Below are 24502 nucleotides of genomic sequence, written 5' to 3'. Positions count from 1 at the left end.
GACATTCTTCAATGTCAAAGGGCTAAAAATGCTAAGGGGAAAGCACACCAAATGGACAGTGACCATCAACAGCACAGCATCATGCTGTGCTACAAGAGCTAAGTCTGCACAACAAGCAGAAAAATATGAAAAGGCATGTGATTGACTGCCACCAATTTTAAAATCTTGCCCAAAAAGTCATTAATTGACGTCAGCCTATAGATCCTTGACAACAATACAGAAACGAGTGGAAAGTACTAATTAATCATATGCAGAGAAACATTCCTCTTCTATTGCCTTTCCCCCAAAATAATGCAGAAACTTTTAAATTTAATGAACAAACCCTATAGAAATCATTAAATGTCAGTGCATTTTCTCTCAGCACAAAAGCTGGCCCTTGCAGCAAACAGAGCTTTCTGGAAGGACTGGTCACAAGAGTATATAGTAAGTGGAGAAATATACACGTTTAATTTTCTCCCTTTTTTTTTTTTCCAGCTATTTTTCAATTTCACTTTTAAATGTTGCTCAGAACTTTTCTTTACAGTTCTCTAAACCTACCCTGTATTTTCAGGATACTGGCAGCTGTTTAAGCCCGATATTGCTTTGGACTAGACCTCACAAATTTGGGTGCAGGATTATTTTTTTTTACAATTCACCATCTAAGTATCTCAATAATTCCCCAAGGTAGTAAATGATTCCATATCAGCTGCACTGACATTAGAGAGTAGCAAAGCAAGGATCTATGTGGAATTTGTTCACCAACAGCAAGGTAAGCTCCTGGCTGCAGGAGGGCAAACAGAAAAGGAGATCCCTTCACAGTTTGTGACAAAGTGAACTTGCAATAGGTGATAAAATTATATTTTCAAAAAGTCTTATGTTGGGACTTACCTTAAGCAGGAAACTGCAAATACAGGGAATAACAAGCACTGCCTATTCAAAAGACTCCATCGTGTTTTGAATCACTTTGTGCTTTGTTTTACTTGTGGTATAAACACACATATATGCACACACATTCCCATCCCTCACTTGTACTCCCAATAATAGCAAAAATAAACATGAAAAATAATATTAAAAAACTCTGTATTCAGTAATATTCACACCAAAGTATATGTATAGATATATCCATTAAAATTATGAACATTTCTAAATATATTTTATGTATCATACATATATTTATATGTATAATTACATATCCACAGAAGTCATCTTGCTGTGCTAAAGCCAGCAGTAAAAGCAAAAACAGGTTTCACAATAGGACACCCATATATGCATATGTACTGGCTGTTTGGTTTGTGAATTTATTTACAACTTAACTATATCATAATAAATGCTTACTGTTCTATTGTACAAACGTAATAGTAAAGGTTTAGGTTTGTTTTTTAAATACAAAGACTGCAAATGAATACATGAAAAAAATTACACACCATGTACAGTATTTATAATTTATAAATGCAAAGTTAAGACCTCTTTAAATTATTGCACTTGCATATTTTTACAAAGATAGTTTATATGTATCATATATATATATATGTGTGTGTAAATATATATATATATAAAACAAATTTTTCAGCTCACTAAATGTAGTAAAGTTGAACGTTGTTACCTTGAAGTTCTTTCTTCTCCACATAACAGCCCAACCTGAATTTGGAATATTTATGAAACTACTCTACAAATCAGTTTGATCTACCCTAGAAAGCAGTCCGTTATTTTAGGTTTATTTGACAGAGTATACACCCGTATTACAATCGAGCACAGTTTTTGGTCAGAAAGCAAACAAAAGTTATGATGTGCCTTTGCTAAATTGGGATATAGAACCTAAAGTTTGAACATTAACTTCTTTGTAGTAGTGTGCAGAAAGCCTTTTCTGTCTTTAGAATGAATAAATTAATTGTTCCACGTCACAGAACTGGTCCAATATCACAGTGTTTGAGGCAAATGCATTATTTCAAGAGGGTCCTGATTGATTTGAGCATCTAATTATCACTATTTTTTAATATGAATAGTGCTTTTTGCTACTCCTACAATTTTAACACTATATGCTCTAAGTGCAGTCACAGCAAACTGATCACACTGTTTTAAGTTTACACACGGGAAAGAAATCTGTGCCACATAAAAAGATGAATTCCACTCTGCATGTCCTCTCCGATTCAAGATGCTTGATCATATACTCCAGCTGAAAAACCCTGTTTCAGTTCTCTCATGATTACTTACTTCCATAAGTTGAACCATCACAGTAGAATATTGCAAAACCATGCAACATTCATAAATTAATTGTAACAATGGAATTTGTCATGCTGTAAAAAAATACGCAACATCTCAGATGAGTATCATGCCATGTCAACTATTTTTCTCACTTAGTGCATACCTTTCAGGCACATTTTCATAATCCACTAGAAACACTCAGTTACAGCCTCAAACAGTGTTTTTAACTTTACTAGATGCAGGAAGGAAAAGCAGCTGGAATTATTATCACGAAAAATGCAATTCTAAGAATGTAAAATCTAACACTTCTAGGAAAGGAATGATCCATTAAGCTTTTTCAACATTCTTTGGGGTAAAATGAGTTTTAGTAGGATAAAAAGTCAGATTGACTTTTGACAATTTAAGTTCAGTCAGATGTCTTACAAACCTAGATGTCTTAATCAATTGTGAGTTTGAGTCCAGAACTTTGAAAAATTAAATCTCAACATGTCTTTGATCCATGACATTCAAATGCAGCTCCAAAGTTTAACTTTTGGTGGATTTGACTTTCGAAGTGCAGGTACAAGTCTTTTTTTTTTTCCAAAATATTTACACATACAAATCTGTACTCTGTAAATGCTAAAACAGACTACATTTGCCTAAATAAAACAGCTCATCATGACTATGTTTTTGGTCTAGGTCCTAACAAGGAGAACTATTTTGTCATTACCTTTCTTCTTTTACACATCAGGAAATCAAACCAAATCACAGCCACTGGAGCAAATTTTTTAAAATTCTAATAGAAATTATACTATAGCAAACATATATTTTATGTGGTTTGGGTAGTTCTATAATAGAAACAGTTGCTGATTCACTTGAGACATTAATAGAACAACTTAGTGCCAATTTGAGAAATTTGCCAGGGAAACATGCCCTCTGTCAGTACTTACAAACTTCAAAACATTCCACAGTGTGTGATACTGCCAAACATTTTAAATGGCAGGAAACAGAAGCAGTGAAGTTATATTTACTGTCAGTGAGTAAAAGATGAGTGAAAAGCTTTCCACACACACAGATCTAGAGTGATAAGGAATACTTTTGCAATGCTGTTAAGATCAGCATTTTTAAATGGAAAGGAAAAAAAAAAAAGGGAAAATGATGGCAAATATATTTAATGCAAATATGCTTAAGCAAATATACTTCACCTGTGAAGAAAAACATTCAATCCAGTTGTTGGGGTATCTGAATTTCAAAGAGCATTTCTGTAGTCACCATAGATTTAGATAATTTCCATGCAAATTAGGAATCCTGGATTCTGTCTCAAGTACTTAGTGGACAAAAGGCTGCATCTGCATTATTTAGCTGAAACAGAATGGCTAAGGAGTAAAGTAGAGGACACAGCATGAGATATTTTTCATTCTACTTTGGCGTAATTTTTTCCTGACGTGTTTTTCTTTTTTTGTTTTTGCTTGTTTTGAATTCCAAACCAGTTTGCTGTGATCACCAAAGAATTTCTGCACTTAGAATTGGTAAGACAAACTTAAAAAAAAAAAAAAAAATCATGGGGCTGTTGCTAGGTAACATGCATCATACAAATAAGATAACTTCATATTGAATTCTCAGCCTGTGGGATCTCTATGTACAGCAAAGGCTCAGGTGCATTTATACATTATGCGACTACAGATCACGCACTGTACACAGAAACAGATACTGGCATGTGCTCGACCATAACAGAAGGCAAAACTCGAGAGGCCAAGTTATTCACATGAAACCCAAAAGCTGGCATGCCTATTAGATCAATACAGCCCAAAAGACAGGAGATGGAAAAAGAGAACCTGTGTTCTGTCTTTAGGTCACTACTGTTACAATTGTGTTGCAGGTACACAATGGCCGTGTTATCACGGAACCTCCACAAGAGTGCATTATCTGTGAAAAAGCACATAATGCAGTATAGGCTGTATGTGAAAGGTATGCAAAGACTGTGTTTTCACCTACTGTGTGGATCACTATGAAGATTTTTTTTTTTCTCATTACTTTTAAGAGAAAGACAGAGGCAAATTAAGTGTTGTGAAACATATTCTGTACAATTGCACTAAATTTATAAGAGTGGCATTACATGTAAGTCTGTGCATAAGTTTGTAAGGCTGAGGCCTAAGTCAGCACAGAACTGTAAACACACCATTTAGTGTACTTTTCTTCAGTCAGCTATTCTTTCACTAAGAAAGGCATTTCTAAACTTGGAAATTTCTCTAACTAGGGGACAAAAACAAACAGACAAATGGAGAAGTTTCCTAATTTCACTCATCTTGGGATGGGGGCAAAAAAGCAGTTGAAGACATGCAGTGTTACTGTGCAACACAAAAGCTAGTCAATACAAAAAAACATTTTTGATTTATTGTGATGGTACCACAATCCCTCTTATCAGACCTGACTTTTCTGACAAAGCTTTTCTTCCCAGCAGATAGCATACTTCAGATATGTCTCCAATACCTTTTAAAATACAGCTCAGCAGGTAGAAATAAAATGATGACTTTACTTAACTGTGAGCTAGGCAAGGAAATCTTTGCTGTCACATTTAAATTTTATCCAATATTTCTGTCACTATGGATACAAAAACTCCAACCTGAAACTCCCTCTTATATCGGGGATAATTAACCAGTTCTTCCAGTGTTTTAAGGGAGGAGTTGTCTAGTTTTAAAAAACATCCTAAAGAACAAAGCACCATCACTAGTTCTATCAACATTTCCCTTGTGAGTGACCGACAATTGGCATCATGATGCTTAATGAAGTTCTTTAAAACTTGAACCTGAATGTTGGTTTTCCTTTAGTTTGCAGCAAGAGAATTCACTGTAACCTAAGCATAAATTATAGTCTCCAAGGATTCTGCTGGAGTTCAAACTGATTACAAGTAGATCACACATAAACATTCACAATAGCAATGGGAATATTGTTCTATTTATAGCCAAGAACTCCCAAGTGACACTGGTGTTAAAGCCAGCCACAGTACGGTATATTAAAAGTACCATTGAAACCCTTACTAGAAAGATACAATTTAGAAGTACCCCATAAGATTCCCCCCCACCCCCATCAGTTTTAAATTAAGGCCTCAGCAATGTAGCCCATGAGATAAGGCCAGTCTTTTATATTCACAAGTTGTAAGTTCTCTTTTGATAGCTGACTCCAAAACTTCTGGGTTGTCATTTTTCCTCTGCTTACGTTGTGTCACTGGTGTAGGTCAGGAGATTGGCTGCCAGAGTCATTTAGCTGAGGTAACTCCATGGGTGTTACCTTCCTGGGCAGGTCTACTTCTTAGCATTTTGCAGCTTTCCTTTTTCCTTTTTTTTTTTTTCTTTTTCAAATAAAAATGAAACAAAACAAAAAAACAATCCCCAAAACAAGAAGGGGTGTTTTTCAGGTTAAAGCAATCTGTCGCTGCTGTTTAGTCATCAATCTTCACAGGAAGAGAATCTGAGGTCCCAGGAGCAAGGGATTGAGAAGAAATCCATATAGAGGCTTCCTCACCTCTCGTTACTTTCTCCCATTGATTAAGATTGTCCCTGGGATGCAAAAAATTGAAGGTAAGACACTGTTCATAAATTGACTGGGATTTATTTCTTCCTTACAATAATGTCTGCCATACTACACTTTGAGATTCATATTTATGTAAGCATATTAGTACCTGTATGTCATCAAACTTTTATCATCTACACATTATTTCAGCCTTCAGCTTCAGTTATCCCATCTTGTAATTCTGTATGACTCATCTCCATGTCAACTCTATCCTAGCCTTCAGCACACCTTTTTTCCCAAGGCAAGCCCTGAAGCTAGAGGCTACCACCTGCTTCCACACAAGTTTATAGCCCTTGTGGCTCAGGAAAGCCCAGCTGTGACCCAAGAGAGACAAGACTGCAGAGACTCTGAAACAGCACTCTGAAGCAAAGGAGCAGATTAAGCTTTCTGAAACTCCTGCAAAAGGGCTGCCTGACAGTATATTAAATGTTGCATGCCAGGATCATAGTACCAGTTTTCAACTACTATTGTGGTAATCATATTATCAGTCTACTACATTTAAAGGGTACCCCTTCCTTGAGACATAAATGTCTTTTAGTGCCTCACAGCCTGGCCAATCCTTAAGTTCAAAATTCTGTTCATAAGCCATAAAATGATGAGAAATCAAGCTGGTAATGTTCTAATGATCTGAAGGGGGTACAAACCCATAGTCTTACTTGCTGTGCACCAGCACCACTCTAGTGATTGGGAAATCTGTGTTGATGATAGGACTTGCAACCAATGGCCAAATCTCAGCATTCAGTCTTCAAACACAGAGAGAAAGAGAGCAAACCCAACTGTTTCATCTTCATACTGTCGGACCCCTAGTTACTAAAGCAACAGTTCTTAGATGCCTTTGGTAAACAAACAGGATGGCAACAGTACTAAAAGGTCTCCCATGGTTTGTCATACCATGATGTTACATTGGAATTTACGTAGCAGAGCTCTTCTGATTTTTATGTCACAGCCTTGACCAAACATTTGCTAAACCAGCAAATATTGATCTGAAAGCACAGCATACAGGTAAGAAGAGAAAATGTTGCACTTTCTAGGGGTGCTGAAAGGCATGATCTGATGAAGTCTCCCAAAGAAGACTGGTGTCCTCTAGGGTAACCCCTACACCATTTTCTGCAGGAAAATGCTCTGCTAGTGCTTCAGGCCAGCTGGAAGTTATGAAGCCAGCATTAATACGGCATTGAGTTTCAGCTAATATAATCAGGCACTAAAGATCAGAAAAAATGAAGCATCACTATTTCTGTCTCCTTCCTGGACCTGGGAAAGTAATGAGAATTGCAGACAAAATATTTTAAAATTATATAAATTTCAATAAAATTGAGAGACCCAAAAGCACAAGCAAAATAGTTTTAAATTATATGGTCTGAAATAAAGGAAAAAAAATAAATCACTTCATCCTCCAAATACATACACTAGCATATATTTATGCTTTGGTAAACCTTTTGAGTACATGGGCTAATACATGTAACACAGGTGGACTAGTAGCTTTGATCAACACAGGATGACAAGAAAGCATTTAAAAATGTGGAATAAATTGCCTGACAAGAAAGCCTTCTAGACTGTTGGCTACTATCTTATTTTATGGAAAACCAGTTCTGATTTTTTTTTCTTTTTTTTTTTTTTTTTTTTTGTAAGGAATAGATAATATGATTCATTTGCCTTTGAGCTCCCAATGAAGCCCTGGCTCCTAATGTCTGTAATAAATGCCCAGAGGTTCTAAAAATAAAAGCCTTGATGCTGACATGCTGCCTTGGCTGCTTTTGCTGCTATTATTTGCAGCTGGTGTCTGAGTTTCAAAGAACACAAGGACACAGCAGCTTAAATATTGAGTTCAAGAATGAGCCCTGGTGGTGAAGAGGTGATATCAAAATTGTTTCAGTCAGCAACTAAGGAAACACCAAACAAAAATGAGGCGGTATGCCTCTGATCACATCAAATAACAGTTACCCATCAAAAATAAAGGAAAAACAAAAGTGTAGTGCAAAATCAGCCATTTGAAAAATTCTGGAATATTCTAGACCCTGCAATAACATAATTTTTTTTCTGACAGGGCACCTGAAATTATATCTGTGTTCTGATTTCCTATTCTCCATCTCCAAGTCTTAACCCTCAAACTTCCTCTTCATTCTCTTCAAAGAAAAAGCAGAGGATAATTTCAAGGTTAAGATAAAACTACCAAACTGCTCCTCAGAAGACTTTATGCCTGGGTGTGGATTTTCAAGAAGATCTTTAGTCCTGCAGAGGCTTTATCTACTCATCTACGTTTCAGTTTTGCATTAGCACAATCTAAATTAAAGAATGCACTACAGCAAGACAGGGAGCTGTCAGTCCAGAGCTCTATCCAGTGTGGAGACTATGCCAGTGTAGCTTCCAGAAGTACCATTATAACAATTTGAATTACAAACAACAAAGAATTTCTGGAAAATAAATTATATAATCTCTGGCAGAAGTCTGATTGCTTTTACTTGAGACATCACACCTTCTGCAGAGAAACCAACTCTTGAAAAGATGTTCATGCTTGATCTTCAGAATTAGGGAGAGCCTTCCTCTAGAGCACATACTTACATGGGTGTTTGATATCCACAAGTCAACTTAAAATGTCCTCATCTGAGTTCTAAAAGATGAACCCCCAAGTAAAACAGGCCACTTTTGCAAATAAGCCTCATTGGGATATCAATGTGGCCAGAAATCAAAAGATATTTGTCTTCCCAGACTGTTGCTCCTGTAAAAGATACTGTGCAGTCTTAAGCACTCCACCAAGCCTCTCTAAGGCCCAGTTTCCATAAAGTGTTATAAAAATTTGATTTTGATCAAGACTTTACTGTGAGGGTGGTGAGGCACTGGAACAACTTGCCCAGAGAAGCTGTGGATGCCATATCCCTGGAAGTGTTCAAGGCCAGGTTGGATGAAACTCTGGGCCTGGTTCTAGCAGAAGGTGTCCATTCCCACAGAGGGAAGACTGAACTAGATGACCTCTTCCAAGGGATCGTCTAAAACCCAAACCATTTTGACATTCTATAATTTTCTTGGGTAAACCAAATGCATTATTTAGTCTCTCTCTACTAAGATCTCAAAACATTCCTTCAGCTCTTTACATTTTCTTGTTTGTTCATGTCTTTATCTACTCTCCTTAAAGCATAGGCACTAAACAAAATTCCAGCTGTAGCCCCATTCATGTAAAAACTACAGAGGTATAGTTTCTAATCCTCCAGAACATTCTTTCCATATCCATCTAAGGGTTGCACAGCCATGTCCAGCAGAGGTACCTTAGGGGCAGAGGACTATTCATGATGGCTCCAGATACTCACTGTTTTCATAAGGTGGTCCTCTGTACCACTGACACAGACCTACATATTCTTCTCAGAGCTACATGAAGGAGTGTTTGTGTGTGAATGAAATTGTTTTGCCAACTACTACATTAATCTCAAGGCATTTGTCTGTTACTTAACAGAAATAATTTAGTCCACAAGATCCACAAGAGGAGGTCATACAGGACAAAGAAAAGGTTCAATGTAAGATAGAATTTAGGGACCCCAACAAAACAAAAAATATGAGAGAGTACTAGTAAGAGCACAGAAAAACCGACCTCTAACTGCTCAATATGAATAGAGGTTGCTGGCATTTTATGAAACAGCTGGGGTTTTCTAGAAAATATGGATTAACCTGAAACCAGAACATTTTCATGAAGCATACACTGGTTTCAGCAAACTTTTTTGTCAGGAAAGATTGCTAAGGCCCAGGATAGAATTACTGGACAGAAAGAACTACCTACAAAGTAATCCACTGTCATTCAAGTGGAGAAGCAGCCAACAGGTAAAGAACTCTTGCCTCTTTTCCAGAACAACCCAAGCTCCATACCCACTGTGTTACAGGAGAAACTTATATCTGCTTCTCCCATACCCCAGTGTTACTACTCCTATGCTCTCAAATTCTGAATATTTTCTGGGTATTTCTTTTTCTGGTTTTTAATAGAAATTACCTGATATAAAATAAAACCACGTTCTAAACACACATTTTTTAAGTAAAGAGAATACTAGCTAATTTTTGTTTTAAGAACCACATTGAAGTAAAAAGGACACTGAGCCAGCACAGACAGGGATGCACAAACACTGAAATGTTTCTCTCTAATACCTTTTGTGATCTAACATTTTAATCAGCTGTGTCTGTACATCTACAGTGGACAGTCCCTGACAGTAGTTATCACCTCTGGGTTTCTGAATAGATTAATGTGAGATGTGCATCCCTGTTAATATTCATGCAAATTCTAAAATTAAAAGTCTGTATTTCCAGACAAACTTGCAAAGCACTCTTGCTTTTTCCTTGACCAAGGTATCAGCTGTGCACATTTACTCACCTGCATGCTCGGAGTAGTGGCCCAGTTGGAGGAAAGATCTGTGCAAGGGTGGTGTAACATGGGATGGCTACAGCGTTGTAGAACCCAATCTATGAAAAACAAGAATGAAAAAAAAACTAGTTTAATTGTTGCCAAACTACAATACCGGAACTAAGAGCTTAAGTAAAGAGCTCAAAGCTCTTTACTTAATTATAACTTGTATTAGTTATTCACACTTCTGCATCTCCCTTTAACATCCAAATGCTTTAAAATAAGCAGCAACAGTGAAATCTTTGGTAATTACAAGCTGCTTACATGCCTTTCTTTTATGACTGATACGGCTGTTTCAGGTAAGATTTTCTACAGAACCTTTTATTATTCAATTGATTCATTTCTTTTGTTGAGGATATGTCTACCTGTTTGGTGTCAGCAGCAGCAGGAAGTAGGTAGAGATGATGTTAGAGACATTTCTGCAAACATTATTCATGTGATGATTTTATTTTTGAAAAAAGGAAGGCTGTGCAGCGTTCACAAAATATGGTCAGATTATGGATTGTTCTGATGTCATCCAGGATATGCTTGCATAGCTCAGTGGACTTAAAATGCTGGGGGCTTTGCACATTTGTGAATGGTGTGCAGTGTGATCAATGATTGGTTTGCAGTTGCTTCTCATGAACACAGTTCAATAATACATTTTTACCATTATCATACTTAGGAAAACCAAATGAGCACATTTTTAGTGATATCTGACTCACAGAGGCTTGGGGGCCTGTGATGGCTACAAAGTCACAGCTGGATTGTCACGACATGATGAAATTTTTAGAAAATGTTACTTATATATTATCAAGGATGTCTGAATGCATTCAGATTCATTATAACATCCCTCATTTATCCCAGACACTTATGATAGTTACAACAGTACACTATGATCCCTTCCTTTGGGCAGAATTCTTAAATGCCTTTTAGTGAAATACTACGTATTGTACCATGACCAAAGAATTTGATAATATCTCTTTTTTTAATAGTCCAAAAGTTGATCCTTATTCAGAAATTGAAGAGCAACTCTTGTTTTCATCACCACAAAGATTCATTCCATACTGCTATGCAACCAAGTCTTCAGTGCACTTTAAATAAGAAGAAGATACATTTTCTGAGCTGTGAAGCCAGATGAAGTATTTACAGGGATGAAGTACTTGCAGTGCAACCAACAGAAAGAAACTGCAGCTGGTTAGAAGGCAAGGCTACATACAGATGGGAAGTCTGCTCATCTACACTATTTCATATACCGCCTCATTTTCTTCCCATTTGTTTTGGATTTTTTATTTTCTTCTTGTTTGCTAGTTTTTAAGGGGAACTATTTTATTTCAGTGGAAAAAGATTACTCTGTAATTGTCAAAAACTAAAATAGGACATTAGATACAGTCACCCTGTAGAGCTTATGGCTCAGTGAAAATTGCAGACTCAAAGAATATGATGAGTTGGAAAGGACCCTCAAGGACCATCGAGTCCAACTCTGGATAGGCCCATTCCCAAGAGTCACACCACTGTCCAAATATTTCTTGAACTCTGTCAGGCTGGTGCTGTGACCACTTCTCTGGGGAGCTGTTCCAGTGCCCACCCACCCTCTGGGTACAGAACCTTTTCCAACCTAAACCTCCCTGATACAAATTCAGGCCACTCCCTTGTGCCCTGTCACTGGTCACTGCAGAGAAATGATCAGTGCTGGACCATCCTCTCCTCCTTTCTCTCACGAGAAAGCTGTAACTGCAGTGAGGTTTCCCCTCAGTCTCCTCTTCTCCAGGCTGAACAGACCGAGTGATCTCAGCTGCCTCTCATGAGGCTACCTCTCCAAGCCCTTCACCATCATTGTTACCCTCCTTTGGACACTAGCCAAGGGCTGAAACAACCACTTACTAAGATAAAAAGCATTATTGACACCTGTAAAAATTCAAGGTGATTGTGGTCTTAGCTAGAGCTACAAGTACAAAGAAAGGAAAAAGTGATGACAGCGAAGAGCACATTGTCATTTAACCAAAATTTGAAAACAAGTTTTCCACTGCTACTTTAAAAAATAACATCAAATTCAGCAGTCTGAATAACCCAATTTCAAAAGCAATATTCACTAATACATGAAATGTTTTTTTCCATACATGTTTTATGTATAAACAAGTACCATTTTACTGAGAGAGTTCATACCTGACCCTGAGGGACTTCATCTTTCTTATCTCTGTCCATCATAGGGATAGGTTGAATACCTGTTTTCTTCATTTCATCGCCCTGGAGAAAAGTAGAGAGAGAGAAAATAAGAAAACAAAAACAAGACTATTGAGATCTGAATTAATTTCCATCTTCTATTCTATGTCAATCTAACAATCCAGAATTTGAAATAATGTGTAGTATCACTCTGAGGCAATCTCAGAAAAATGCACAAGAGGCTCATTTTGTACATTCACCTAAGTGATAATGCAAACAGCAGATGCTGTAAGTCAATGTGCACACATTTTCTTTATTTCCAAGTGTGTCTCCATAATAAAAAGCAACTGGAAGACTACATCCAAAGAAATTATTCTGTTCTGCTCGATCTGCTCAGTTAGTCTCATCTTTCAAAATATCTGTTTAAATATATTGTATTATCACCATAATACAATGACCAGTAGAACACAACACACCCATCCAAGGAAAAAACTGAGTAAAACAGATGAATTTACAGTGCACTCTCTCTGTCAATATTTGTTTTTTCAATATATATCAATATCTACCTTTATTAACCCATCCTTGGATTACAAAACAATTAACATCTGGACAGGTGCAACTATGTCCATAATTCCATCTTTATTCCATCTTTATTATGCCTTCTCTACTGAGCTCACAAGATTTGCAAGAAAAGTCTTTTTACTTATAAGCAAAAAAGTTGAGTATGTAATCAGTGAGGCATGTCAACATTCTACCTCCATTCTATCACTCAGAAGAACACTCACTTTCCAGTGCAGGCATTTCAGAAAGTGAGTGCTGAACTAGCTCTTTGAGCTTACACAGTCAGCATTTTCCAAATACTTTGTTGTAGCCCTAGCTGTTTACAATTAAAAGAACAAGAACATGTGAATACAAAATACACCCCACAAGAAGCCCACATCTGGAATTTCACAATGAACGTACAACAGGCAGGGTAACAATCTCCACACTAAATGCATGCTACATCAAGTCCACGGGCCTGATTGCTATTTCATGCCTGTGTAAAACAGAAATAAGCCCACTGAACACTGCAAGATTCCACAGGGCACATAACAGAAAAGAAAAACACTTTATCATACACCACATGTGCACTAGTAGGCCTGAAAGTACAACTGTATCTCCTAAAGTTGCATAACTACACTTTGTGCAATTTGTTCCTTATCCCCAGAGCAGTCACTTCCACTCAAAAATTAAACAGTCAGGATATTTACACCGCTGCATATGACACGTGAGAGACTGCATATTTATTTATGAACATGATTACATTGCTACAGCTTAATTCCTTGTTTCAATTCTCAGTACACAATAATTTTAGAGCAAATTTCAATGTATTGAAGACGCAGCTCTCTCTGGAACACTCTTGTTTAGCTGGCTCACAGAGAAGACTTTAAAAAATAATTAACGTTTTTCACATTTACTTTAGCATTTTCTGTACTCACACTAAAGCTTTATGAGTATGTTTCGAGGTAGCTGACCTGGAAGCTGGTTTCATATTTTGCATTTCTACAAAAAACTACAGTTAGTGACTTCTATGTTCTGTTGCTCGGTCAGTTTATGTTATGACATGCTTTCTATATTATCTTGAACAGAGAGAAAAAACACTGCCTGAAAATTAGATAGCTAACTCAGCTCTTTAAATAACTTCAGAGTAAGCAATGAACACACACATGCACCAGTGAACTCTCTTTAAAACAAGCACACCAAGATGTTGATTGAAAAATACTTATAGTTGGGTTTTTCCTTCCTGGATGCTTCTGCTTATAAGGAGAGTAAACAAAAGAATCACACATACCTCAGCCCAGAACTCTGCATATATATCATTGGCTGTCAGTCTGGTAACTGGCCACAACTTTGTTACAGAACACAGATCACAAGCTGTCATCATCAGGCCAATCACTCTATCTCTAAAATAGAATAAAACAACATTAAATTATCAGTTTTATAAAGAATTAATGATTGCTCTGCCAAGTTTTCATTTGCCCTTGCTAAGTTGGATCAGCAGCAATGTGGATACACTATGAATTTTCTCCCACCTATCATTTCTTCCTCATTTGTTTGATTCTTTGGTAAGGCACGGCATAGACTGTCTGCTGTATCTTTTGTTGCATTCCCTACATCGTTTGCAACCAGAGTTCATTGACCATCCTCTACACAATCACATCCGTAGACAAGGGCACAGGATTCCTGCCTATTAAAACACTCACATGCCCCTCAATAATTCTCTGAATATACAGTACAAGTCTATAAAAAAGAAAGATGGCATATCTTATTACTTAATTTCTTTGTTCTTTAAAGAGAGAGGGGAAAAGAGCTCTTAAAAAGAGGAAAGAATACTTCTGAGTCTGTCTCAAGGCACTGTCATTGACTGGTTGGAATGAATTCAAACTCTGACAGAACAAGATTCCAATGCATAACTCTGTCCTATATGCTGATAAACCTGTTCATAGAGTAACTGAACAACATCAGGAAATGAAGAAAATCATTATTAGAATAAGGTGCACACATACACACAAAAAAATCCTATTTAACCAATTTTATAGCACAAATCTATGGTTTGTGAATCTAAGTTTTATAAAGAAAATTGGCAATTTAATTAAAATTCACTTGTTTCCACCCAATGGAGAAATTAAGACGGCCCTTAAGGACACCTGCATCTTTGTTAATAATCCCTATTGCATGTGAAAAAGCACAGAGCTTGCTAACCTGCATGTCAGTGTGATGGCAGTCATTAAAACTGTACCAAGAGACAAATATACCAAATGAAATACAGAAATACACATTATAATCAATTGATAAATGCAAAGTGCACTTCCCCTAAGTTAAGATAAAGAAGTCATCAGCCATGTAAGGGGCAGTGCAAATATAAAGCAATGGCAATTACTATTACTTATGTGTAATTTTACCCACTGCTGGTCTTAGAGATCACATATGTAAGAAAATTACCATTCAGAGGTAATTTTTTTTGTTTTAAAATAAGGTTTCTCTTTCCAGACTAATTTACTACTGGTTTGCTGTTTTACCTGTGTGTTTGGTTCTTAAGGTTTAATGCTCCTGTCTGATGCAGCTCTTCAAGTTGTTTTCTGTTTCCAAAATACAGGGCAAGGTCTGTGGCGATGATGGCTTTCCGGATGATCTCAAGTACTTGCTCATATTCGCTGGAGCTCAGATTGGAGAAGACATTGTGCCCTTCCAGCTATGAAAAAGTAAAAAACCAATAAAAAGCACAAGCTCTAATTTTGAGATGATTTTAGTCTTTACTTCACCAGACAGGTTACGACAGTTCTACAGCCCAATGACAAGTTTTGTTGCAAATTCAAATGTTAATAGCCTGAAATTCCCATTTTTATTCTTCCTTTATAAACACTGTCACAAAAAAAAAACTATGACTAAGCCACCAATTTGTTTTTGGGATTGCTCCTTTTGAAGCCTCAAGGTATTACTAGAAAAAAATTACTGAAATATTTTCTTTGATTTAAAATCACTGTAGACACAACACTTCCAGACAGTGTTGACTCGGAAACTTGTGATTCAGGTCTGATCCAGAGTCTGCACAGTCAAGTTGGTAAACTGAGTGCCTGATTCACTCAAGCATAGTTTTGATACTCCATAAATATACAGTATGGATAAAAAAATCACTCAAGTTAAAAATACAAAACCATTTTGTTTTCCTAATGTTCCAAATGAAATGCACCTGAAATCGTGGCATTTACTGACATAATTTTCTATATAAAAATAAAGTTAATTATTTTAATGTATATGAACATTTAGAGGGAAAAGCTGCTTTGTTCAACCTGAAGGTGAATGACTCATAAACTAAAGATAGCGGTTTATGCTATGGAGGCTCTGGTAATGCACCACTGCCATCACTTTTCAATTTCCACAAGGTAGTAACGCATATTTAACTGACAATATGCACGCACTGTGATCACTCATGAAGCTATATCACATTTTGAAAAGTCAAGACTATCTACTGTCTCTAAGATTCGGAAAACAACTTGTCAAAAGTTTTCCTACTGTTGATAGGAAGCTGACAAAAAGGAAAGATAGAATGAGCTAGCCATGTCAAGGTGTGCACATTCAGAAAAAGAAAATATCATTAAAATACATGCAGAGGTGTTTTGACATTTAATTGGCATTTGGGCTGAAGCTCAAAAAGTTTCCTTGACTTTCGTCAAGCATTTACATAATTTCCTCAAAATAAATCCTCTGCAGTACAAATAGGCTTGGTTTCTCTCACCATCCTGAACATAAACATCATTTTCCAGAACTTTTACTTAGACAAGTAGATTTATTGTGAATAATGAATAGAAAATACAATCCATCTATGTCTCAATGCTTCTTTGACAGATTTCTAAGTCATAGAACATTATGATTAAAAAAACCCAAAAAACAGAACATTTTAGTCCATCATCAGCACTTTGGGAGCAAAAAATTACTACTGGGAGTTCTCACAATTAAGGGTTTTGGAGACCCTTTACTCCCTAGCCTTGCTGTCTAATTCCTGGGACCAGGCTATTTGTCCTAATATTAAAATTATTCTGCATTCTACTCTTGGGCCTTAGAAGCTGCACTCTCAGAAAGACCACTGTGACAGCTTCTGTTCAGACTACTCAAAAAGAACTGATTCCGTAAAGTGCTGACAGAAGCTGACACGTATGAGTTTGTGTCACTTAGGCTTCTGAGTAGTACATGCAAAGTAAAACTCCAAAGATTTTTGTCCTTTGCCTGCTGAGCTACAGCCAGTGAATTGAATCCCGTGTCCTAAGTATGGTGTCCACTCACACTGCAGGTGGATGAGCAAAGCAGCTCTGAAGTTTCAAGCAGTTAAAAGTACTGCAGGTTACTATGTAAAATTAAAACTCAGATAAACCCTAAAGAGCTTTGTGGGTTGGTTTGGCTTTATTTCCATCATTCCATGAATTCAGTAAGACTTTTTGATTCAAACAAAATCCAGCAAATCCAAAAGGCTGCTCTGGTCTGCCTTGGCTGCTAATTATCACCCATGGGTGCCTTCAGCAGCTGGTGTCATGAGTCCACTCTACAGCCCTGGTCACTTATCCCCCTTTCCTCACTCACACTGACAGCAAATGCAGGAGGTGACAGGGAAGCAAAAGGCTTCCCTGCCATCATGGCAAATGGGATTTTCATCAATTAGAACATTTCTGCCAGAAAAAATGCAAAATGGTTGGGACAGTGAAGTGTTAATGACTGAGGAACATGCTCACATATTCACACAAAGAATGAACACTAAACATCTAATGCCATACCACCACTGAAGGATTCAATTACACCCTCCTACATGAAGGACCATTCAGAGATAAAGCTTCCATTCTGTGATTAAATGCATATGATAACTAAAACCATAATCACAAGATGTGATTCTGAATACAAGACAGAATATGTATTTTTTCCTAACAGGTGATTATGTATTTAAGAAAATATCTTCCCCTGAAAAACCAGAAAGAAAGAAAGATTAACAATGAATCTGTAGCACAGTAGCAAGGCTAGGCTGTAATTTGAGTGTTCATGGAAAACGAAAACTAGTGAGCACAAATACTTTATGGACTGGCAGTGGTTTAACAGATAAGAGTTCTCACTCTTCTAATTGAGAATTATAAAAATTTCACTCATGAGAAAATATGTGTGTGTCAGTAGCACACCTGTATTTGCCCAAAAAGTGTCTGCATGTTTTCTTGCAGTTTTTTCTTCATTAAACATGAAGACACATGATCTCATACTGGGAACTCTCTTTCACAGAATATTACCTGACTCAGGTGTTTTTTTTTTTTTTTTTTTTTTTTTTTTTTTTTTTTTTTTTTTTTTTTTTTTTTTTTTTTTTTTTCAAATTTGTAAGAGACAAATAAGCACAGAATGACATAACGAAATATGTTCACAATTTTCATGCATGAAAAATTAACATCTCCCCTTTCATGCCACACAGTCAATGTTCACAGAATTTATTACAGCGGTTTTCAAGTTTCTCACAAGAAGTTTTGCCAGTACTTGAGTTTTTATTCTAAATTTCAGGATGGTTGAAGACTTTGTTGAAATACATTATGACAAAAAATATATATGTATCAGAGAAAATTACTTTTGGTTTTCAAAGTTCCTATTCCACATGGTCATAGGAAAAGCCTCCAGAGAACCAGAGGCAAAAAGCTTCAAAGGCAAGCCATAAGTAAAGACCCTCAAAGACACAACATTTTTATAAGTTCAAGATTTTTAGAAAGCTGTGTTTTGCACTATTGTTGAATCCATGGGTTGCTAATTGTGAAACCTGGCTTGCTGTAATAAACCTTCTACTCATCTAAATGAGTACTATAATAGAGAAATTAAACTAAGCATGCTTCAGAAAATCTATTTGACAATGATGTGACTCCTCTTTCCACCACTGGACACTAATGCACAGAACATACAATTTCAATAATCCTACCTGCAGGATGGACACAGTCTGCGAGAAGTGGTGCTGTTCCATTGTTGATGTGGAATAGAGAGCAGCTAAGGGGTGATCAAATTTTTGAAGGTAGCTGTTGCTGTAACCTCTGTGATCCAGGTCGTGACACAGGCATGCAACTAAAAGACCCTTTCGCTACAAAAAAATTGACACAAGCATGAACAGCAAGATGTATTTCCTGCCCCTAGATGTCACTCTCTACCCAAAATACTGCAGAAGTTGCAGTCTGCTAACACTGCCTTCAAACAGCACATGTAGAAATATCCTTAAAAATGAGAGAAACATGACAGTAAGGACATGCTGAATTAAAATTCTTGGTCCAATTGTAATTATATTATGCATTTAAAAATCGTTATTGGACAGTAACATACTCTTGGATGGACTGTGCTTCAGAAGAAATCTGCATTTTAAACAGTCTGGTTATCCACCGATCCTTACCATGTTTATTAAAACAATAAAAAACAGTTATTGAGGGAGAATAAACATACAAAATGTATGATTTCCTGGTCAAGACAGGTGCACTGAAGTTCAATGCCAGATCTGCTCTGCAACACTCCTAGAGATGTTAACCAAATCTCCTAGTGTGGCTTTTTCGTAGGAAGTCACTAACATGAGTCATGGACAATGCAATTGTAAACAAATAAAGACAGTCAGTGGGTTTTTTATATAATTAATCCTTAATATCCTGATCAAATGGAGTCCCTGAAATCTCTTTTTCAAAAGAGATTTTCAAACACAGCTTATGTGTTTGGAAAAAAAAAATCCATTAATGTTTATGACTGTCACTTTTGGCATGAAGTACCATGAAAATTTCCTCAGAGACCCAATATCTTTGTCTTATAATTGGTTCTGATGAGTGTTCAGTAAACAAGGATAAAGCTATAAAATGAAGCAGAAAAAGAATATTGATTAGCCATCTATTAAGTGCACAACATTCAGCCTGGATACTACACCAAGAGACCCACGAGTCTGTGAAAAAATAGCAATGATGCAATTAGAAATTCTATCACAAATACACTATGTGCAGAAATAAGGCTGTAGCAATGCTAACTGTATTTCTGATTTTGAGACATTCACTTCTGTTTTGAATGAGATCTTTTCAATACTGCATCTTGTGAAGTGTATTTTTAAAAAGCATATAAAAACACCTGGGTGATGCAGCAGCACGTGTCCACACAGATCGAACTCTTGGGAATATAACACACACCTATCACTTGATGTCGTGCAGTAACAGCTTGTCCCAGCCTCAGGAAGTCATTCTTGTCTCAGTCCTTCAGGATTATACAATGCCTAGTAACAGTGCTCTTGTCCTTGTACCCATTTTGGTACCTGCTTGTATCCTAAATCCTTAACCACCACATTTTTCTCCATTTTTCTCCCAATCAGTGTCTCCTTTCTCCTTTACAGTGTTTCATCTTCCCATCTCTAAACCTACTGAGGTTTATGTCAGCATTCCTCACCTAAGGTCAGCCCATCCCTACATCCCCAAACTTTCTTTCAGCAGTTTCCTGTGTTCTTGTTGGATTCATCTCCAGTATCAAGAAAGGAGACTGCTGAAAAGAGCTGGAGCATAGACTGGGGATAAGACAAACAGATGAAGGCTGGCTGGAGTTTGCAGGGAAAAAAGAGTTTCCATCTCTCTGAACAGCTGTCTCTTTTGCTCCCTCATTCTTTCTAACTCTCCACATCCAAAGAGATGGGGCTTACTACTTGGTTAGTACTGAACATTATCAGTGCTTTAAAAATTCTCTGAGGCTGTACTGCACAGATTTTAATTTTTTTTGTAAAGTAATACTGATTTTACTTTCAGACTTGTATAGCTTGGCCAAATTTCAGCATATGCCTGGCATATGCCACTTTTGCATTTCAGTGTCAATTTTCAAGTCTCTGCTTTACAGTGGGATAAACTAGACCTTTTCAAATGAAAGCTCACAAAGTTTCATTTTACTCTTATATACTGAACAAAACTTTGATTTCTACTAGCATGTCTCTTTTTAAGAGCCAAACAATTGTGTCTGGAATTTCCCTAAAGGAATCACCTTGAGGAAGTTAACAGAGCCTGGAAAATTACAGCTCAAATGGATATTTGGCAGAGTTATACACAATTGTAAAAAAGTTCTCCGAGTCAGAAATTTCATGCAATATTAATTAGAGACAGTACTCCCTGTTATACCATAACTCAGAAGGAAAACAAGTGACAGTTTTCCATACTGTGTATTAACATTCTAAGCCTTCCATTTTACTAGTTATCTTTTCCACTTAGTGATCAGTTTAGAGTTTGGCTCTTCTCCTTCACTCACGTATGTCAGCCGGCTCTGCAGCCCTTGTCCTCCTATTCAGGATCTCTCACCGACCTCACAGGATTCAAGATCCAGGGTGTTTTCCTCTCTCACAGAGGGACAGATCTGACAGTTAATGTGGTTCTAAGTGGGCAGGGAGAACCTCAAAACTTAGACATGAATTTATAGCAAATCAACCACTGCTTTTTAAGGGGCAGTCCTTAAAAACATGACTAGGTTTAGGAATCTGAGTAATTCTCTTCCCTCAAACTCTTTACTCACACCCGTTCCTCCATGAAGACCTTTACATACACTCTGCCTGAGCTGACAAAAAAAACTAGCACAGAAAAGGTACTTGAACAACAGCTGACAGCTCTGATGAGGTGTGGTAACTGATACCATGATGCCATTTACCTCCAGATCAGTGAAAAGCCCCTGGTTGTTCTGCAGTATGGCATACATGCAATGGGCGACGGTAACTGCATGCTTCCAGTTGTGGTAGGGCACGCGGCGATAGTTCTTCTTTACAGACATAGTAAATCGGCACAGCTTTTCAAGTTCAAAGCTAGGGATAAAATAATTTGGTCAGAGACAAGATATAGGAACAGGAAAATCAACCAGCAGAGGAGGAAAGATGGTCTTTGATTTACCCTTCTTGCTAGGATTGACTCTCACTGTGGATGACTCATTGAATGACATGAGGAGTCACTCAAGTTTGGCAAGGACAGAGGAGCGTGGATGCCTGACAATGCTCTTGGTTTAATCTGTTAAATTCAGGAACATAAGTCATGCTACCCAGCTCAGTCAATACAATTGCAGGACCTTCCCTGCTCCCAGAAACTTGAAGTGATTTCTTCCAATTGCTTATTCAACTTGAAATACAGTACAACTCTGCATCTAATGGACAATTTAAAAACACGATTTGTGATAAAAACAGAAAATTCAGGGATTTTAAACAAAGGACTCAGAAGAAATAAACCTGATTAAATACAGGTGCTCCACATGGACATTGTGAGAAGTGGAAGATTTTATTTTTCCAATACTTGTAGATTTTTCCTTCCAGTTTAGACTCACAGAACAGAAATTCACATTTCACGGTTTCTTCACTTCCCACCAAACAATATTTTGTCAATGACTTTTTCCCTCATAAAAAGGCACTTTTCCTTTATTCCATTTTTTCCCCTGTTGCTGCAATTTGACTTTTCTTTTATGTTCCTTGTTTTAATAATTTCATGGCTATATCAGGAAAGAGGTACTGATGTTCTAGTTTCACAGTACTTGTGGGGTGAGAAAAAAAACCTCAATGTCTCTGACCTATGTGTAAAAATGTAGACACATCTACTGCATGGAAACAGGCAGAAATTTGTATTTCTACAGTTGTGTGCTGAGCAATGTAATTATTATTCTCAGCCTTAATCTGACATTAGGAAAAACAGAGGCATATTGTCTTTCAAAAATCTTTAGGCTTTTTTTTTTAATTATAGAAAGACAGCAATAGAACTATTGTTTAAATAGTACATCATAATTCAGAATATCACAATAGTCATCTACATCGAATCTCAACTCAATGGTTATTACACGATAGCACAATTATAGCCAAAGGAAAAACCATTATCTGTGATGCCTCAACACAGAATACTACTACTTTCGTCCACTGCTGTATTTTATATACTTGATTAAAGCAGTAAAATATTATTTCTTCAGAAGAGGAAATGTATTCAGTATGATAGAATTTTCTCTGAAATCCTCCCTGGACAGGACAATTACATATTACATGTGTAAATACTTTAGGGCACAACCTTATTCTTCAATATATTAAAACCAAATTTTAGTCCTAAAATCTTTGGTTTTGTTTCAAAAGTTTGAGAAGTTTTGTTCTGTCAGAAATTAGATATAAGTCCTGTTACAACAGTCTCTTTTTCAAATATTTTCCTCACTTTTTTTCCCTAATATTATATGTGAAAGCTGAGGCTCATTTGAAAAGCATCAAGTAGATATCAATTCTTTCTCATCAAAGCTACACCTACCTACTCTTGAAAGGAAGAGACTGGGAGTCAGAGAGAGAAGAGAACAGAACCAGACTGAAAATACAATACCCAACCCTGCATCCACAGCCATTCAGTCTGGAATGGAAATGAGATAACTACACTGAGCAGCAGAGAACTGTGTTCAGAAGAGTCACCCACTTTGCAGCATTGAAGAAGACTGAGAAAGATCCTCTGTTTTGACTACAGGTTTTGAGGGCATCCATTCAGTTAGCAAAATAAAATGAAATGCCAGCAAACATTCCCTGAATGTTGCTCCCTTTTGTAGGAACATACTTTCCCTTTCCATTGAGCATTTGTAGGTTTTCTGTAATTTGGAGCAGCTCCTTTCTTTTAGCAATGGGCAGTACTCACTCAGCTACTGATCTTGGTAATGATAAAGAACACTGAGAGAAATGACAGCAAATGAAGCATTTAATTTGAAAATAATTCACTTCCATAATTAATGCACAACTATGTAAATAACAGATTCATTTAGCAAGATAAGATATGATCTTGGTTTACTTTTACCATATACATTATTAATTTTGGCAACTATATATCTGAAAAACCAGTTTTCATCCACCTTCTCTGCTTTTTATGAAGAGTACTTTTTTGTTGCCTTTACTATCTTCTGTCTGAAAAGCAAAATCATCTCAGAACCAAACAATTTTTTTGTAAATTAGAAGGACAACTGTTAGGATGATATCATGGTGAGATTCTTTAACCTCACTGTTCCCAGATTTTATTAACTAAGGACCAAGAAGGTAGGACAACAAATCCAGACTGTTTATTACAGTCCTGTACAGACCAAACATAGTAAATAAACATCAAAGAAAATAGACCTTGAATTAGGAAGTAATTATCTCAAAAATTATAAGTAAATAAACATAGACTTAAGAATTAAATAAATAAATAATATACTTCATACCAGGCTGTCCCACAGGACTGGTGAACCATATAGACAAAAATAGCAGGCCAAACATCTTCATATGGACTGATATCAAAATGGTATCTAAGAAGAAAGTTTCAGTTTAGAAAAGACCAATACCTTTTCATTGTAAAACAAGTGAAAAACAAGTGAAAGTGACTAGGAAATGCATACCCAGCAAGATTCACTTCTTTCTGAATACACACAGAAAGCAGAATTTACAGATTATATTTTTCAGTAATGTCAAGTTATGTACTCCTGCTAAAGTCAATGAAACTATGCTCATAGTTTCATACAATCATTTAGTTATTTATGTTAGAAAAGACTCTTGTGATGGAGTCCAAAAGCCAGCTTTTGGCTTTGTTTACATAACAGAAACATATATTTTATATCTATTTTTTTATATTCTAAGGATCCACAGATTAAGTAATAGTAATAAAAAAAAAATCTCTGGAACAATGAGAAATTTACAGGCATTCCTAAAATATTCAGGACTTTCTTCCCAGGAAAAGTGAAGATGGTGTC

The 24502-nt window shown here is 36.6% G+C and overlaps 1 protein-coding gene across 4 annotated transcripts in view; it reads right to left on the bottom strand.

Annotated features, from left to right (window-relative positions):
* Positions 1-931: 931 nt before the first annotated feature.
* PDE10A (phosphodiesterase 10A) overlaps positions 932-24502 on the bottom strand; it is a 167787-nt gene continuing 144216 nt past the window's right edge. For all 4 annotated transcript variants that reach the window (XM_059841257.1, XM_059841259.1, XM_059841258.1 and 1 more), the window contains exons 15-22: positions 23978-24061; positions 21437-21587; positions 18723-18878; positions 15310-15482; positions 14082-14193; positions 12254-12334; positions 10079-10167; positions 932-5717 (exon numbers count right to left, since the gene is read on the bottom strand). In XM_059841257.1, coding sequence (XP_059697240.1) covers positions 5600-5717; positions 10079-10167; positions 12254-12334; positions 14082-14193; positions 15310-15482; positions 18723-18878; positions 21437-21587; positions 23978-24061 — 964 coding nt within the window. In that variant the 3' untranslated portion in view covers positions 932-5599. The remainder of the gene's footprint in view (positions 5718-10078; positions 10168-12253; positions 12335-14081; positions 14194-15309; positions 15483-18722; positions 18879-21436; positions 21588-23977; positions 24062-24502) is intronic.

The sequence above is a fragment of the Haemorhous mexicanus genome, chromosome 3 (assembly GCF_027477595.1).
Source record: "Haemorhous mexicanus isolate bHaeMex1 chromosome 3, bHaeMex1.pri, whole genome shotgun sequence".
Taxonomy (NCBI): domain Eukaryota; kingdom Metazoa; phylum Chordata; class Aves; order Passeriformes; family Fringillidae; genus Haemorhous; species Haemorhous mexicanus.
The sequence above is the reverse complement of the archived record's forward strand: the minus strand, read 5'-3'. Positions and strand labels throughout refer to the sequence as shown.